The 17975-nt window shown below is 39.6% G+C and overlaps 1 protein-coding gene across 1 annotated transcript in view; it reads right to left on the bottom strand.

The window, feature by feature from the left end:
- The window catches only part of ror2 (receptor tyrosine kinase-like orphan receptor 2), an 80457-nt gene extending 62832 nt beyond the window's left edge, over positions 1-17625 (bottom strand). Inside the window, exon 1 of the mRNA XM_086053377.1 lies at positions 17132-17625. Coding sequence (XP_085909503.1) covers positions 17132-17195 — 64 coding nt within the window. The 5' untranslated portion in view covers positions 17196-17625. The remainder of the gene's footprint in view (positions 1-17131) is intronic.
- Between the last annotated feature and the right edge of the window lie 350 nt (positions 17626-17975).

The following is a 17975-nucleotide window of genomic DNA, read 5'->3' as shown; positions in this document are numbered from 1 at the left end:
ACAAGTTGCTAAACAATGTCAATGTCAAAAGATTAGCCTCCAAAGCAGTGATGTTTTCATAACTGGATGATATATCGTCATTAAAATAATGCACTGTAAGCATTTTGATGGAATTAGTTTGGCAAGAGACATACTTTGCTTTGAAGCATGAATCACTGTATTCTAAAGCAGTTGTGGTTCAATAAATGTTCTTGTAATCAATGTGCCAGACAGAATATTTTTACAATCACCCTTCAAGTTTATTTTGGAAAGTCGCCCTCTTCCTAGTTATATCATCTCTTTCCCACATGAATTTGTGACGCAATGTTCTGGTGTCACATGCTTGTATCAAAGAAACAGGACTATTTTATATTGAAGTTCCCCCCAAGTGTTGAAACAGTTGGAAATTCTTTGAAAGTCTAAGACCATACAAACTCAGACTAAATACTTTTGATTCATAGTCTTGAATGACGGCTAACACCCTGTCATGATAAATTACTAGGGTACAGTACTTAAAGCGGAAGTCAACCCAAACTATTTTTTTTTTTTTCAAAAATATGTTCCCAGCAGGCCCACTAGTTGAAACACGGCATTCTGATTAATTTTGCATTTGTGGAATATAAGTTAAGCAGCAAAATGCACTTGTTTTTAGCCATCTCCGGGGGTGGCCATTTTGTCTTCTGTCGACTGAAAATGACATCACAAATGCTCACAACGACCAATCACTGTCATGGTTTCGGGAGGGAGGACCCAAATGCAGGGAGGCAGGAGAAGCAAGGGGTACTGAAGGAAACATTTACTAACCAAAAGCCAGCACAATCAAATCTTGAAAAGTCCAAAACTCAAAATAGCAAAGAAACACTAGAAAACCAAAACAACATACCGGGAGAAACAAAAAACATGACAAAAACAAAAAAAACAAAACAAAACAAAAAATCTAGGAACTTAAATACAAGCATACTGACAAGACAACGAGAAACACCTGGACGGGACACACAAGGTAGGAGGGAGATGATTGGCTAAAGGCCCTGATACACCAAAACGACATTGGCCAACAGTGACAGACGCTTACCCCCTGTGGCGTCCGGCCGGCTGTCGGCACGTCACCCTGGCAAAACACACCGGAACGACAGACAGCGACGCTGACCATTAAAGTACCTTCTGTGCATGCATAAGATGTAATAACCTTCCACACCATCGGCGGCGGTAGTCACCATTTCTCATGGTTCGAAAACTCCAATTGGAAAGATGTTTGCCGTGGGCTGATTATAACAACGTAAACAATGCATTCGGCTCTATTCTTTGCTCACGATGAACTCCCACACGAAGTAAACCATCACGTTCTTGACACGGTATTGTGAAATACTGTACTGGCCCGAATATAAGACGTCCTTGATTATAAAACGACCCCCTCTTTTTGAAGACTCTAGTTTGAAAAAAGTTTTTTTGAACACCAACTTTATTTTTATACAGAAAATAATTACAGTACATCTGAAACAAATGATTATAACAATATATTTGAGGGAAAAGGCATGTTATTTTGCCTCATTCAAATCTTAATATCTCAACATTTAAATATGTAAACTAAAGTGCAATCACATTCATAGATGAATAAATAAACCAATTTATTGTGATCAAACAACAAAATTGCAATAACTGCATTAACCATCAAAGTGAAGTCTAACTAACTGTAGTCTTGAAACAAATCTGAATAAGGAAAAACATTACAATCAAATAATGCAAACTGGTTTAACTTGAGAGTAGTTGAGATCTATCATGACAGAACATTACTCCTCACAAACAATTATCTGCCTCGCTGCGCTCAGTGTCGCTGTCCTTAATCCCATGCTCTGGCTCCTCCCATAGCACTTCATCCTCATGTGACAGGGGTTGCTTTGGCCTGCGCAGTCAAGTTCAGCATTCGCTTTAATGATATCTGACGCCATCAAGCGTCGTGAATGGGTCTAATGTCTAAACCCCGAATATAAGACTACCCCCACTTTTTCAGTCATATTTCAATGCAAAAAAACAACGTCTTATATTCGGGCCAATACGGTACTTACAGCAACCCTCGCTCTTGTACTTGTAAGAAGATTAAGGCAGCGGAGGCGTGCTCACTGTTTTTCCGCCTTTGTCATTTCACGTTGGTGCTCCGCGCGCTAATTTGCTATCTAACAGCCAATTAGAGTGACCAAATGTCACAACTGGCGACGCCGATTCAACATGCGTAAACGCCCCCAAGACGCTTACATATGGGTTACGACACTAGGACGGTGGCCACTACACCAATCAGACGGCGCTTAAAGACGCAATGACGCTTAACGACCTCCGACGTCGGTTTGGTGTATCAGGGCCTTAACACAAGGGGGTGGAATGCAGACAGGTGGACACAATCATTGACGTCTCGTTGTGTCTGTCTCAGACACAGAAAAACTAAAAAAGCCCAAACATAACAATCGCGGCTGAGCTTTTTTCTGAATCTGAGCCATGATTGGTCGTTGTTAGCAGTTGCGATGTCATTTTCAGTTGAAAGAAGACAAAATGGCCGCCCCCAGAGATGGCTAAAAACAAGTGGATTAACACTTATTCCACAAATGTAATATTTATCAGAATACCCTGTTCCAACTAGTGGGCTTGCATAGAACATATTCTTGAAATAAAAAAGTTTGTGTTGACTTCCACTTTAAGTACATTTTCATACATATGTACTGGACTTGAGTATTTTTTTTCTGACAGCTTTTTACTTTTACTTCCTGTAACACATGTACTTTTCACTCTTAACGTTTTGTCAAATTTTGACAAAGTTGTTACTTTTTCCACAGATGACAATATGAAATAAAACAGACAGAGAGTTAAATTGGCTCAAGTCTGCGACACGTCAGTCATGTGGCGTATGTGTGGCAGCTCTGCCAATGCCAGAAAATGGACTGAAGCTCATAAAGCGACAACCTACAAAATGCACAGAATTAATGCCTCTCATTCATACACACACACTAATACACTCAAGAAAAATATAAACGCAACACTTTTGTTTTTTCTCAATTTTGTATGAAATGAACGCAAAGGACTAAATCTTTTTCCACATACACAATAACACAATTTCTCTCAAATATTGTTGACAAACCAGTCTAAATTTGTGATAGTGAGCACTTCCCCCTTTGCCAAGATAATCCATCCCACATCACAGGTGTGCCATATCAAAACGCTGATTGGACACCATGATTAGTGCACAGGTGTGCCTTACACTTCCCATAATAAAATGCCACTCTGAAAGGTGCAGGTTTGTTTTATTGGGGGGGGGGGGTCAACCAGGATTCATCTGTGACGAGAACACCTCTCCGATGTGCCAGAGGCCCTCGAATGTGAGCATTTGCACACTCAAATCGGTTACGACGACGAACTGGAGTCAGGTCGAGACCCCAATGAGAACAACAAGCATGAAAATGAGCTTCCCTGAGACGGTTTCTGACAGTTTGTGCAGGCTCAAAAGGAGCATGTTGTATCTACCTACTTACACTGTATCTATGAAGGTTGTACGTTGTTTTGTTTTTGTGTCAATTGTTGAAGGTGTTTCAAATTTTTGGTACAGAGTTGATTGGTGAAAGTACATCGGCTCCCCTGATTGGTGGAATCGGAGGATCAACTCCTTAAGACAAGACTTGTGATGACGACAAGGGAAAGGGAACCTCTCTCTCTCTCTCTCTCTCTCTCCTTCTAACTGGCCATATTACTTGTTTGTAAATGTTTGGCGAATCGCCATTTTGTTTGATTGTTTTTGATTGAATTAACCTGTGCCTAGCTCTGCCTGTGCCCTTCACACAGAACTTGTTGAAATGAGAATAATTACATGTGTGGCAACACAGCAGCACAACAGTGACAGTTGCTGTCAACGCAAAGGGGAGTGGAGAGTTGGCTGTCTTCCACTTTTGCTACGTCCCTGCCATTACTAAATCCCAAGTTGACAGCAAAATGTTTGTACGGAAACAAATTCCGTTCATTGGTTCCCCACTCCATCTTATAGTTACTAGAAAAAAAGGAGTTTTGTAGTAGTAGCAGCAGTAGTTTAGTAGTAGTAGTAGTAGTAGTATCGTTGTAATGACTCTTCAAAATGAATGTGAGAGGTAAATCTTAAATTATATCCCTCATAGTCTAACATATTATTTGCCTTGTTGCTTTAATGACATTATTGGTTCTGGATAGTTTGGGTATTTTTCTATCACTACCTACATTTTAAGCATCATGCAGTTCCTGGTCATTTGGGAGAAAATGGCCTATATTCATTCATTCATTCATACCTCTCGGACCACTTTAACAGTTAGCACCCCCTTACTTAAAATGGGCCACTCAAATTACTTTTCTGAGAAGATGCCTGTGTTTGGCCCGTCAAAAAGCCCATGTTCAACCTGTCTTTGACTCATTCATTGCACACTGCTGCAAGAACCCATTTCTTAGTTCACGAGAAAATTGTTGTTTATATTGCGGTTTGGTTGTAGGAGTACTCTGGTAATACAGACATTGGTCTTTCTAGTCTGTCAAGGCTATAAGAAAGTGGTACAGTTCTCATTCCACTCCTGTACTTATATGACCAGGAGCTTTAGTTACAGCAAGGGGTTTATGTTGCGAGGATATGTGTCCATCAAAATACTAGGGCAAAAATACTGGGACCAGGCGTCCTGTTTTTCTTGGACATGTTCACATTTTAGATTTCATCAACATATTTCTGTTCTTTAAAACTGAGAAAGTTTGGGGGTTGCTGCCCGTGAATTAAATGTGAAATTATACAACCAAGTAAATATTTTTACCCATTTCCAAAGTGTTCTTTATTTTAAGTATTTGTATGCAAGCTGTTCAGGTTTTGGCCTGATCAAAATCTAACAGGGATGTCACAATATTGGCAATATCGCGACATTGCGATATTAAAATTGCTACAATATATCGTCGTTGTCATGTCACAATATTGATAGCAGCAAATCTGTTTAAAAGCCCAAGTTGTTTTCCACTTGTGCAGTTGCAGCACGCTCTTGTGGTTAGTTTATTAGTGCAGTTTGATTTGATGCAATTTGTTGCCACCTATAATGGATGGATCAATGTTTATGACCCACGCTAATCGCCACATGAAGGGGGAACAAAACACATTTAAGTTCCTCCACAAATTGACCCAATTCACAATGTGTTAGCAAGTAAGTGCCTCAATATTAGGTGTTCGGTCATTGTAGGTCATCGATTTCTTTGTGAATGCTGTTATTATGTAAAAAAACTGAATATTGTGATTTTTTTTAATATCTCTTTTTTATTTTACAATATCATGAGCTTTTATACAGTATCCTGAGCTTTTAATATATCACCAACCTCCCCACAACATCGTGATAATTATCATACCGTGAGGTTCACATCGTGATATTATCGTATTGCGACATTTGGATATTGTGACATCCCTAAAATCTAATTGTATGTACATTCACACACTGTTCCTACATATACATATTCATTAATGAAATTACAATTAGTGCTTATATAATTGGACCTGGTCTTTCTTCCAAAGTAAAATTCAGATTGAGGGTGTGGTGGTTCATTTGCATGAGAGCGAACAGACCCAGTTGGGTTTCTGAGTCGGGAAAAAAAAAGAAGAAGACAGTAAAAAGAGATTGAATAGCGTGATGTACATACATTTTGATTGTTAGCATGTGGAATGCAAATTCTGGAATGCATCCACCTGAGGGGGGGCATTCATCCTAACAGTCGACCGCGGGAAGTCGAAAGCAAGTTTTTAAATCACCCGTCTCTACCTCCTAAGGATGAAACTGGGTGTAAATGACACCAATGGAAAAGTTTCAAGGTGAACACCACTGCTGACCAAAAAGAACACTTGTCTTAATTTTGCAAAAAAAAAAAAAAACAAGCAAACAACATCGGAATAATACCCAAAACTATGGACTGATGAGCCAAAAGACGAACTTTTTGTAAGGTGTGTCTTGTATCATCTGGCGCAACACAGCAATTCAGAAAAAAGAACATTATACCAACAGTCAAACATGGTGGTGGTGGTGTAATGGTCTGAGGCAATTTGCTACTTCAGGAGGACCTGGACTGCTGATGGAAACATGAATTCTGTTCTTTACCACAGGGGGAGAATTTTCGGCCATCAGTTTCTGACCTCAAGCCAAAACGCATTTGGATTCTGCAGCAGGACAACAATCCAAAACACACCAGCAAGTCAACTTCTGAATGGCTTAAAAACATTTTTTGCAGGATTTGGGGTGGCCTATAGGTCAGATTGAAACACAGTGGCATGACCTTAAAAAGGTTATTCATGCTTGAAACTTCCAGCGTTGCTGAATTAAAGCCATCCAGGAAGGAAGGCTGGGCCAAAATACCTCCAAAGAGATGTGAAAGATGCATTGCCAGTTATAGAAAACGTTTCATTGAGGTTTCTGCTGTTGAGGTGGCAGGTATCTTAGAAAGGTTTTTTTATCCCTTGAAGTGGAAGTCATCTAAACAATTTTTTCAAGAATATGTTCTATGCAGGCCCACTAGTTGAACCAAGGCATTCAGATGAATGTTGTGTTTGTGGAATATGAGTTAATTGAGAAGCAAAATGCACCCGTTTTTAGCCATGTCAAGGGGCGGCCATCTTGTCAATTCTGCCAAATGAAAATGACATTACAGTTGCCCAGGGCTCAAGTAGTAACAAATCACAGCTCACCTGTTTTCTCAAGCTGAGCCTTGATTGGTTGTTACCTGAGCCCTGAGCAACTGTGATGTCATTTCCAGTCGATAAAAGTGACAAAATGGCCGCCCTCTGGGTGGGCTGGATTTTACTGCTTAACTCATATTCCACAAAGACAATATTGATCAGAATTCCTTGTTTAGACTAGTGCTAACTGCATAGAACATATTCTTGAAAAAAATGTTTTGGTTGACTTCCTGTTTAATAACTAAGACCCACATTGAAAATTGGCATTTTATGCTCAATTCGGTTATCTTTGTCTAATATTTGCTTGATGATCATAAATATTTAGGTGGTCAAACAATGTAAAAGAGAAAAGGGCAAATACTTTTTCATGGCACTGTAGCATGACCCGATCTACAACAGAAGACATACGGCAATATCACACCATGCCGCTACATTTTTCCAGAACACACAAGAGCTATTACTTAATGGATATATGGTCAGTTGTGACAATATATGGTAACAAACACTTATAAACATGCTACACATGAATGAGGAGGGGTTGGAAAGAGAATATGCGCTACATCGGATCGTCTGATGAGCAGAGCAGCAGTGCGGGGGCACTTAAGGAAGACTCGTGAGCATGATTTATCATTTGTTTACATTTACAGGGAACTTTGTATACAGGAATGGCCTTGGGTGATAGGCCACATGCCACTTCGCCAAGTCGAAAGACAAACACATTCTAATCTAAACACATACAACAGTGTGCTCTTGGAAATTTCCACTACATGTTTATATAAGATTATAATATCCATGCTACGAATGTGCAACCTGGACAAAGCAATTTCTTCTTAATTAGAGACAAACATTGAATAGAATGTAGAGTTCTTCTGCAACTAGGCTTTCACCAAGTATGTTTTTTAATAACCAAAATTAGGTCGTCCTAAGCCAGAACTGTATGGAAACTTGATAGTGTGTTTGAATTGATGGGATCCTGCCTTCAAACACATTTGGATTAAATAGCAGTAATGTGGATTTTTTTTTGGGGGGGGGGTTGCTCTCAATCACAAGCTCCAAGCACCATGGGTATGTCAAGACAAAAGCACCCCAAGGCCTTCCTCAACTATTTTCACACTCCTTCGCAGGATTGTCATCAGCAAGCAATCAGAGCAACAAAGAACAAAGCCTTTGCTGTTGCAGCCAAAATTACGCGGCTCTGGCACTAATGATAATGAAACCTTGTGAGCAAGACAGCCTGCCTGCAGCTGAAAAGGAGCCGCAAACGGTCATATCAGAAGTACCCCAAAGTCAGAAAGAAAGAAAAATAAATGATGAGGGTTGGGTTTGCCTCTCTTTTCCTCCTACAAACTCAGCTCATGTCGAAGTTGAAACCATGGTGGAACCAATGTCATAAAAGAGGCCCTGGTACTAGATTCCATCCATCATTTGATCCAGTTAAAAAAGTGAGAAGGCAAGTAGAGTCACGTTGAGTCAGTGTCACACTGCAGCAAATGCCAGCTATATTATAGCAGCACAGCTTCTTTGTTATATTGCGTTCAGAATCAATCTATTTTATTGCCCTGTCCAAAGAGGTTATATTTTCACCCATGACTTGTTTCTTTGTCTGGAACTCAGTTGAACAACCCATCCATGCATCACATTGAAAAATGTTGAACATTAAGTGGAAATACCCGAGACATAGTTGCTGCTCCAACTTGCAGAGTGAAGCGGACACACTCATCATGTGTGTTAAAAAAACAACACATGAAAAACGAGAAAATACCTGAAGGCTTGACTATTTCTACTAGAACTATGGAATCACTTACATTTGTTTCTCTGCTTTATAACATTGAAAGCTTACTGCCATTTGGCCAAATGATGGCAAAACATCATCATCATCTTCAGTCATTATGTCTAATTATCTTGTCCTGTCTCTGAACAATGTGGTCAGCTCATACCATGGATTGAACTGCCGAAACACGCAGAACTGGGGATGTATTTCTTAAAAGAAGTCTAGTCTACATCAAACGGGCTGGTGATTATAACAGCATGAGTCACTTCCCCATTTATTGTCATCCAAAACGCCTTTATCCCGTAAGCGTAATGCTAAATGAGGTTTTCTTCCCCCTCGGTTTTCAGTTAAATGGTTTGTAAATGAACTCTTAACACATGTTCAGTGAGATGCTCAATATAAATCAATTGAAGTAAAAATGAGCCGAGCTAAAAGCAAGGAGAGTCAAGCAAATAAGTTTAAAAAAAAAACTTTTTCTTGTTAGCTACCTCTTATGTGAACCTGCAAATGAGGACAACAACAAAAAACACAATATGGGTTATTTCATAACGCAATGTGGGTTATTTTTTGTTTGAAGTTGTTTTAATCAGTGACGAAAGCATAATTTTCATGACTTAAACTTACAACCTGTGAGTTTTAGCTGCTAATACTAATGATAAACTCATTGATGCTTAAGCAATGACAGTTGTAACTTATTTAGCTCAACTCTCCTCCGAAAGCATAACACTGAAAAAAAAGCTCTTTCAGTGAAATAAAAAAAACCTGAAACAATTTACATATTGGTCTATATTAATGTACTTTGGCTGGGTCATTTATTATATTATATTTATGGTTAATTTAACTAAATTCCTAGGATTGGGTCCAATTTAATAACTTACTTGGGTGGATTAAACTTAATTTATTCAGAGTAGCAGTTTATTTATGTATTAAACCAATCTCAGGTAAAATTCAGACATACTCTGAAAAAAGTATGTTGGATTTACATAAAAAAAGCATGGACATTGGTTGCATGCATTAAAATCATCAAACATGAATACTGCACAAAATAAAAACAGACCCTTTTATCAGTGTACAGAAAATGTATAGTATTCAATTAACCTACCATGCATGCTTTTCAAATGTGTATGATGATAGAAATGCATTACCCATTGAAAGATTTTTCATAATGAAAGTGTCTTAGCATAGGAACATGATTGCCTGGTGTTATTTCAATGTGAATGAATCACAACCACATTTTATGTAAATCCTACTTGATTTCATCATGTTCATCTTACAGACATGAAATTATTGATTACAAATCATTTGCAGAAATTCAAGTAAATGAAACAGGCAGGCAATATCTTTTTTGTGTATAAAGCTGTGGTTAATTTTTTTAATTTATACACCAAGTGGCCGGACTAAATTGAATAAGAACAATACAAGAACTGACGGGTACTTAGTGACGGATGGACGATGCCCAGTTCTGGCTAATGCTAATTCTCAACTGCGGTCCCCAGTTGGGCTCTTCCACATCATTGCAGTACAAAATAAGACATAAAATATACATCAACTAGAGAATGCAATTTCTGGAGAAATTGCGTGTGAAGGCGACGGAAGCTGAATGAAAACTGCGGAATGCGTTGGAATGAAGTTGAATGAAGTTGAATGTAGTTGAATGAAGTTGAATGATACTGAATTAAGTTGAATGATACTGAATTAAGTTGAATGATACTGAATGAAGTTGAATGACCTCGATGAAAAACTTTGGAATGCGTTGAAATGATACTGAATGTAGTTGAATGAAGTTGAATGACCTCAAATGATATAGAATAGCCTGGAATGAGGAGGACATAAAAAGTCAGAGAGGAAGAAAGGAAAGAGGAAGTAAGGAAAAAATAAAAGAAGGAAGTCAGGAGAAAAAGAAGGCAAACAAGGATAGAATGGCTGGGGGTCGAACCCACAACCTCTGGTTGAGAAACGACCACTCTACCACTGAGCCATGCCACCCCATGTGTGAATGTGAGTAGAATGAGCTGAATGTTGTCAATTTGAAATTGGAATGGTGTAAATGTTGAATGCGCCATTACTGAATGTGACGGGTACTTGGGGGTCACTTCCAGGTCATTTGGGGTAACATCCGGGTCATGTGGGTAACTTCCAGCTCATATGGGTCACTTCCGTTTCATTTCCGGGTCATTTGGGTCACTTCCGGGTCAATTCCGGGTCATTTGGGCCACTTCCGGTCCATTTCTAGGTCATGTGGGTCACTGCCGGTTTATTTTCGGGTCATTTTCGTCACTTCCAGTTCATTTCTGGGTAATTTGAGTCAAAATATTAAGACAAAATTCTTTGAAACGCAATAAAAATCTAAGTTCGTTTTGGACCCAATAACATTTATTAAATAAATTATTTAAAAAATGAATTTAAGTGCAGATGTATAAATTAAAGTATGGTTTCCTTGTATAAACAAACGAGTTAACTTGCTATGCACTTATAAATTGCCAAAGTAGCAAACTGCTTGGAGTAAAATGCCAATTTTGAAAAAATAACAGACACGCTATTCATCTATACATTTAGACCTTTGTCTGGAGCCTTTTTTGTTTTGTTTTTAAAGTAATATTTACACATAGTAAACAAAGTTAAAATAATTTGCTTCTGATAAAATATAAATTTAATATGCTGATTGGGTCTAATTTAAATGTTGACTGTTACATACTAGTACGTAATCTATACAACACTTCTAAATCACAGTAGGCCATATATAAACTGTATTACAATATAATGACCAATAATATGTTTGCAAATTGAATTTGAAGCAATTTGAAACAAAAATGAACACAAAAAATTTGACTTCATATTATAGACTACACAAGAAATTTAACTTAAATCACAGTAATAATGTTTAGCATGGTTTCTATTTTTGTGCTAGTAAAAGTAGTGTATATTTGCATAAGAAGTGTTATTTAAAATAAATCCCTCGTGTCGATTGCGAAGTGGAGTCTGTGCCCTAAACATTTGGAAGCCTTGTTTGGGCAATAGATTCTGTTATCTTTTTGTGTCTCTCCGATGTTGATGTTGGGTGGGGTTTGCTGCGTACAGTGATTCATCGACTGAGATTTGCGTTGCGGACGACGCCAAATCTAACTCTGTGTTTTCTTGATTTGGTGTATCATAACATCATCGTAAACCAAACGATGGTTGAATAGATTCGTTGTGTTGCCGATGGATGCAGAGACAAGTTGCACTTTATACGTCTTTACTCGCCATCTTCCACGGCAAACCTAAAATGTAACCAAATAAGCGATTTCGACTTGCCTTGTTTGTTTACAAGTCGTTCCTGTGGTGGGTCTTGTCCCATTTTTAGGTCTGTTACTCTGTTAAAACGTTGAGTAGGAGCATGTGCAGTGTGACTTGCGGGGTGCTGGCTGGCTGGCTGGCTGGCTGGCTAGCTAGCTAGCTAGCTTGGAGAGGGCGGCGCGGCGGAGTAACTCGTGTGCGCATGCCTCAAAACAACTCAAAATTAGTATTAATAATCGTTGGTTTTTACGATTATGCCAATTTTCTAATCGTGGAGTGTAATAATCGAAATCGTAATTACATTTTGATTAATTGCACAGCCCTACTGGTCCATTTCCGGGTCATTTGGGTCACTTCTGGGTCACTGGGGTCACTGCCCAAGATGGCACTGGGGAGACATCAGGGTTAGTATCTCCAGTCTAGCTAATGTCTGTGTCCAAGATGGCCGCCGCACTGGGGAGACCTTGGGGTGAGTATCCCAAGTCTAGCTAATGTCCCTGCCCAAGATGGTCGCCGCACTGGGGAGACCTCGGGGTGAGTATCCCGAGTCTAGCTATTGTCCCTGCCCAAGATGGCCACCGCACTGGGGAGACCTCGCGGTGAGTATCCTCAGTCTAGTTAATGTCCCTGCCCAAGATGGCCGCCGCACTGGGGAGACCTCGGGGTGAGTATCCCCAATCTAGCTAATATCACTGTCCAAGATGGCGGCCGCACTGCGGAGACCAAGGGGCAATAACACTGGTCCCCTGGAAATGAATGGTGAAAAAGTTGAATGTTCCAATAGAAATGAAGGGTTAATAGTTGAATTTGTGTGGGTTTTTTAAGGGTGAATGGGTTGAACGTGTGGAAAGGAGGAATTTTGGGGGTGATGAAAAGCTGAATGTGAGCTGAATGAATTGAATGACTTGAATTTGTGGAAATTGGAATGGTGTAAATGTGAAAAGTTCAATATGCCGATGTAAATGAATGGAGAATAGTTGAATTTTTGTGGGTTTTTTAAGGGTGAATGAGTTGAATATGTGGGAAATAGGAATTTGGGGTGTGTTCAAAATCTTGACCAATATGAATTGAATGAGATGAATGTTGTGAATTTCAAATAGGAACGATGTAAATGTGAATTGTTGAATATGACAATGGGAATGAATGGTGGAATTTTGTGGGTTTGTTACGGGTGAATAAGTTGAATTTTTGGGAAGTAGGAATTGTGGGTGTGTTGAAAAGCTTTACCAATGTGAGTTGAATGAGTTGAATCTTGTGAATTTGAAATTGGAATGGTGGAAATGGAAAATGTTTAAAGTGCTATTGGAAATGAATGTTGTTTTTGGGGTGAAAAATGGGAAATATTGTGGAAACGAAAAAAAATCCTACCCCGGAAGGCATGAATTTTCTGAATGTTTTGAAACTTGAATGAAGTCTATCGGATGAAAAATGTGGAAGGAGTCGCACACCGAAAAAGTGGTCGGAATAAAGTAGAATAAGTTTAAATTGTAGGAATAACATATGTGTGAAGGCCTTCGCCTTCACACAATTTTAAAAAATGCTTTCAGATAGACCAAGACCATAACTACAATGAAAGGTTTTCAAAATTATTAAGCCAAATTGCATTTATTTTTCCAGATACCCTCAAAATTATCCAAGAGAATCCAGGTACGGGCTTTTAATTGATTCTATTGTTCCTTTAAAGTCCCATGTTGACAGGTATTTTTCTCGACAATCTTGTACAAAATTTCAGGATTTTTTTCCCCATAGGGAACAGGAAGGTTCCTACAAGACTGGCTGTATACACTCCCCTCCAAAAGTTAACAGTGAGGCAGATGTCTTTATTCGTGCTGGAGACTGAAGACATTTGGGTTGTACATGTAAAGGTGAACATGAGCTTTTATTTCCAGATACAGTATTTACATCTGGATCCGACACACAACTTAGAAGATAGCACCTTTTGTTTGGACTCGCCCACTTTTCACGCCTGCAAAGCATTCTAACATGTGACTGGCTGGTATGTTTGATTTCCCAGATGTCCAACTGCAGATACTTTTCAAACAAGAATAGGACTGAATGTCTACACTCACAACGTGATGTTTTAAAGTTGTGTGCCCGATTCAGATTTAAATAACTGGAAATAAAAGGTGACATTTGGATCTCTTGTCTCATATTTATCCTTCGATCTCGAACCAAATTTTTAGTCCACAGTCTACAAAACTAAATGAATTGGCTTAACTTCTACAATACCTTTGGATGTAATGTTCATTTTAAAAAACTCTGTGCAAAAGGTGAATAGTCTGCTCAAACATCAGTTTTATGCTTCTTTCAGACCCTTGCAGGAAACTATTCCCCTGCCCAGTTGTGAGAACACATTTAATATCAGGATTTGCCAACTAGTTTTAGCATGCAACTAGAGAGCAGGTGTTTATAGACATGATAATTGTTAAAAGAGAGGCAACCCTCCTTGAAAGAATGCATGTTACGTCACTCAGTTTTACAAGACACAGACAGTTAAACAAGGTGACTGTGATTTTTTTTTTGTTTCTTTTACAGCCAGAATGTGTGTATGGTAACATGCTAGACATGTGCCCTTTGTTAAATTAGCAATGAATATGCAGCTTTTTCTTAATATGTATACTACTGTGCCCGGGGGCTGGTTTAAAGTATTCCCTGAAGGCTTTGGTTCCATATGATTACAGGGATAGTAGTGCTCTCCTTAACCACCCCCCACAGTAAAGGAAGGGCCTCCAGCCTCATTTCAAACCACCACCAGCAGCTCTCCCCGACTCAGAAACCCGACTGGGTGAGTCATATTGTAGTGACTACTTATCAATTACCTTCCACTTCTTCTTCTTTTTCTTTTTTTACACAGCTGAAGCGTGTGCTATGAACTCATTTCAACTGCTCTAATTTTCAGTTTATGAACTTGACATTCAAATCATTCTAACAGATTTAGATTTCGGGCACAACTAAATGTAAATACACTTAAAATGTAGATCTCAGATTATGAAACATATCAGCAAATATCACAGTGCCTCAATTTAGCTCAGGAGAGGTTAGTTCTGCCAACAACAGGGTAACTTTGCATGGTTTGCTTTTTGTTTGTTGTTAAGAGATGAACAAGTGGAAAAGACAACACAAATTACATGAAATGAGCAACAGCGATGATGCAATGTTAAAACAGATGCCATTTGGATTACTGAGCATTGTGAAATAGATGAAGCAAGGATCTGGATTCTGGAGATGACTGCTAACTTAAGGCTAATAGCACAAGCCTTGCTAGCCATCAAACGACTAGTGCTAAAAACTAGCGCATCATTACCGTATTTTTCGGACTATAAGTCACACTTTTTCTTCATAGTTTGACCTGTAACTAATACTCAGGTACGACTTGTACAGTATATCGCTGGCATCGAGCGGAATCCTCGTACCTCCAGAGACTCCAAAAACAGTATGTTTGTTCAACCACTGACATTGCATCATCAAAGAGACCTAGCCATTTTCAACACTTGAACTGGTCAACAATTTGTGTAGAAATAACACTCACACATGTGAAGTGACTAATACAGTAGATGTGTGGGGAAAAAAATTATATTTACCAAATTGTGAAATAGGAGGTTTCGGCCTGACGCCAGTGAAATATTAAAATTAGAGCTTGGACTGGCACCCAAAATCAACATTTCCTAATCGTGTTGACTTTATATGCATTATATATGCCACCTTCTTTCCACGAGCATACCTGTACCAAAAGCATTTGCCAATTGCCAGACAGCAGAAGAAGAAATGGAGGAAGAAAAACAAGAGATAGTCAACATGCCTTACCTCTGCTGAAGAAGGTGGCGGTAATGCACAAAAAGTACATGCTAACTGCCAAAAGAAAAGTAGAACAACAAATGGAAGAAGAAGAGGAGGAAGAAGAAGAAGACAAAGAAATAGAAGGTGAAGGTGAAGTAGTCACCATGGCAACTAACGTGTGATTTAAGTTAGCCACCGCTGCTAGCATGCGGCCACATTAAGGACTGACTATTTACAGCATCAAACAGCGCTCAGCGCTCTGAGCAGATGTTTTGATTGCAACCAGAACTCAACGGTTCAATGGGCTGCGTTCAGACATTTACTCTGATGCCCTCGCACCACTCCGAGAGTGTTTGTGTTCGGAGAGGCAGAGCATGCTCTCCTCTCATTTCATTTCCAAAGGCAGCCTAAACGAATCAGCAGCTCGTGAAACAATGCATTCTGATTAATATTGTGTTTGTGGGATATGAGTTTAGCAGCAAAATCCACCCGTTTTTAGCCATCTCTGGGGGCAGCCATTTTGTCACTTCTGTTCACTGAAAATGACATCACAATTGCTCAGGGCTATAGATAATATATCCTAGATTTCTGTTTTTTTTCTGTCAAGATGGGGTGCTGAGTGTACATTAATATTTTGGCAAATGGCTGCAATGACACAGAAAGTGATATATTTCAAGGGGTCTGAATACTTTTAATCTGAATGCCCAATTATTCGATTCGAAATTCAAGATATATCTGAATATCAAAATATTTTCTATTCACTAGCTGCAGTAGAGGGCTCGCTAGCCTGTTATCGTAGGATTTAATTCAGTTGCCATGATTGATTTGATGCAAATCCAAAATTCAAACAAATCAAAGGTCAACCAGCATCAGAGAATAGATTGCTTTCCACTGTAATTCCAAATAAAGACACTATCACTGTAATTCTACAAAGTTGTGATTTGAACGTTCCAAGACAAGCGATGAGTATATGGTCAACTGTGTGAACAAACACCAAGTCAACAATAAGTGATCTTAACTTGATCCTCTAACCTTGTAGTAAGTAAACCTCAGATCATTGAGATACACAGTAATTGAAAGAAGTGCTACTTGCACAACTAAAAGGGATGAAGGGGGAGGGGTGCTATTGGTTTAGACCTCCAAACCCTGCTCCCATGCTTCTTTCACTTCATACCAAATGGGGAGTCCTCAAAGCCAGATCTGAAAACAGGAAATCTCTGCAGGGCCCCCCACCCCACCCCCAGAGGATAAATTAATTAACATGGGAGGACAAAGAGTAGAAATCACCTGGAGCTATGCGTGTAATTAACATGACAACGACACAGTCGCCCTTTCAGGCCGACACTAGCACCTCCTAAAAAAGAGCTAGAAACACATGTCAACAATAAGCGTTTACTCGGTAAAGGAACCCTGTGGGGAACAAACCCCACCCGGATTTGGATTTTAAAATGTATGTGATGGTAGGCGAAACATATTGAACTGTTCTTAATCTTACCCAAGTAAGGAGAAATAACATTTAAGAAACTTTTGGCTATCATTGTCATGACTCTCTCGCAGGATGGACTTATTCTTCTTCTGTTTCTAGATGCAGAAAGCATCAGTTTTCCTTCAAATTAACTGTGAATGGGGCTTACCGTAGCATCTCAGGTTTGGACCCCAAAACAACATCCAGAGCAAATTCCTCATGAAGTCAGTCATAGCGTCAGACGTTCCTCAGGAAAATGTATTTGAAAAAGTGAGTGAACAATTATCCGTTTTTAAAAGCCTTGTGTTCCTCTTCTCCAATCCTCGCTTTTGCCGTTTCGAATCAGCGACTGGTCCGGGACAGAGCGCACAATCTCCGGATGTGAAGGTGTTGGGGAGGCATGGAGCTCTACAGGAGATGCGGGTGCACACGGGCGAACAAAGCCGCGTTGCGGGCTGCGGCGGCTGTCCCACGGCTGCTTGAGTGGGCTCCACGCGCTGAAACTCTGCAACAGGGATGCGCGCGTTCTTGAAAGCAACGTGCGTGTGCGCGTGTGTGTGGAAGACGGCGAGGGGATGGGGCTTGGGGGGCAGTGAATGTTGCAGCCTATTCACAGCAGGAGGGCTGCAAAAGAAACGGAGTTGTGCAACGCAAACTAATGTCTGTGAAAATGTGTTAAAAGTCAGTCAGTGCTGATAAAACATTTAAAGGAGAAGTCAACCCCCAATACTTATTGACAAAAATATGTTATATGAGCCTCCACCAGTCAAAACGTAGCATTCTGATTAATATTGTGTTTGTGGAATATGACTTGAACGGCAAAAAACCCTTTTTAGCCATCACACGGGGCTGCCATTTGTCACTTTGCTGTCGACTGAAAAAAACGGCATCACAGTTGCTCAGGTGAGTAGCTGTGATGTCATTTTCAGTCGACAGAAAGTGGCAAAATGGCCAAGCCCTGAGATGGAAAAAATGGTGGATTTTACTGCCTAACTCATATTTCACAAAACCAG

Source organism: Filicampus tigris, chromosome 15 (assembly GCF_054856515.1).
Source record: "Filicampus tigris isolate MCC_2025a chromosome 15, RoL_Ftig_1.0, whole genome shotgun sequence".
Lineage (NCBI taxonomy): Eukaryota > Metazoa > Chordata > Actinopteri > Syngnathiformes > Syngnathidae > Filicampus > Filicampus tigris.
This window is presented reverse-complemented; position numbering and strand designations above follow the sequence as displayed.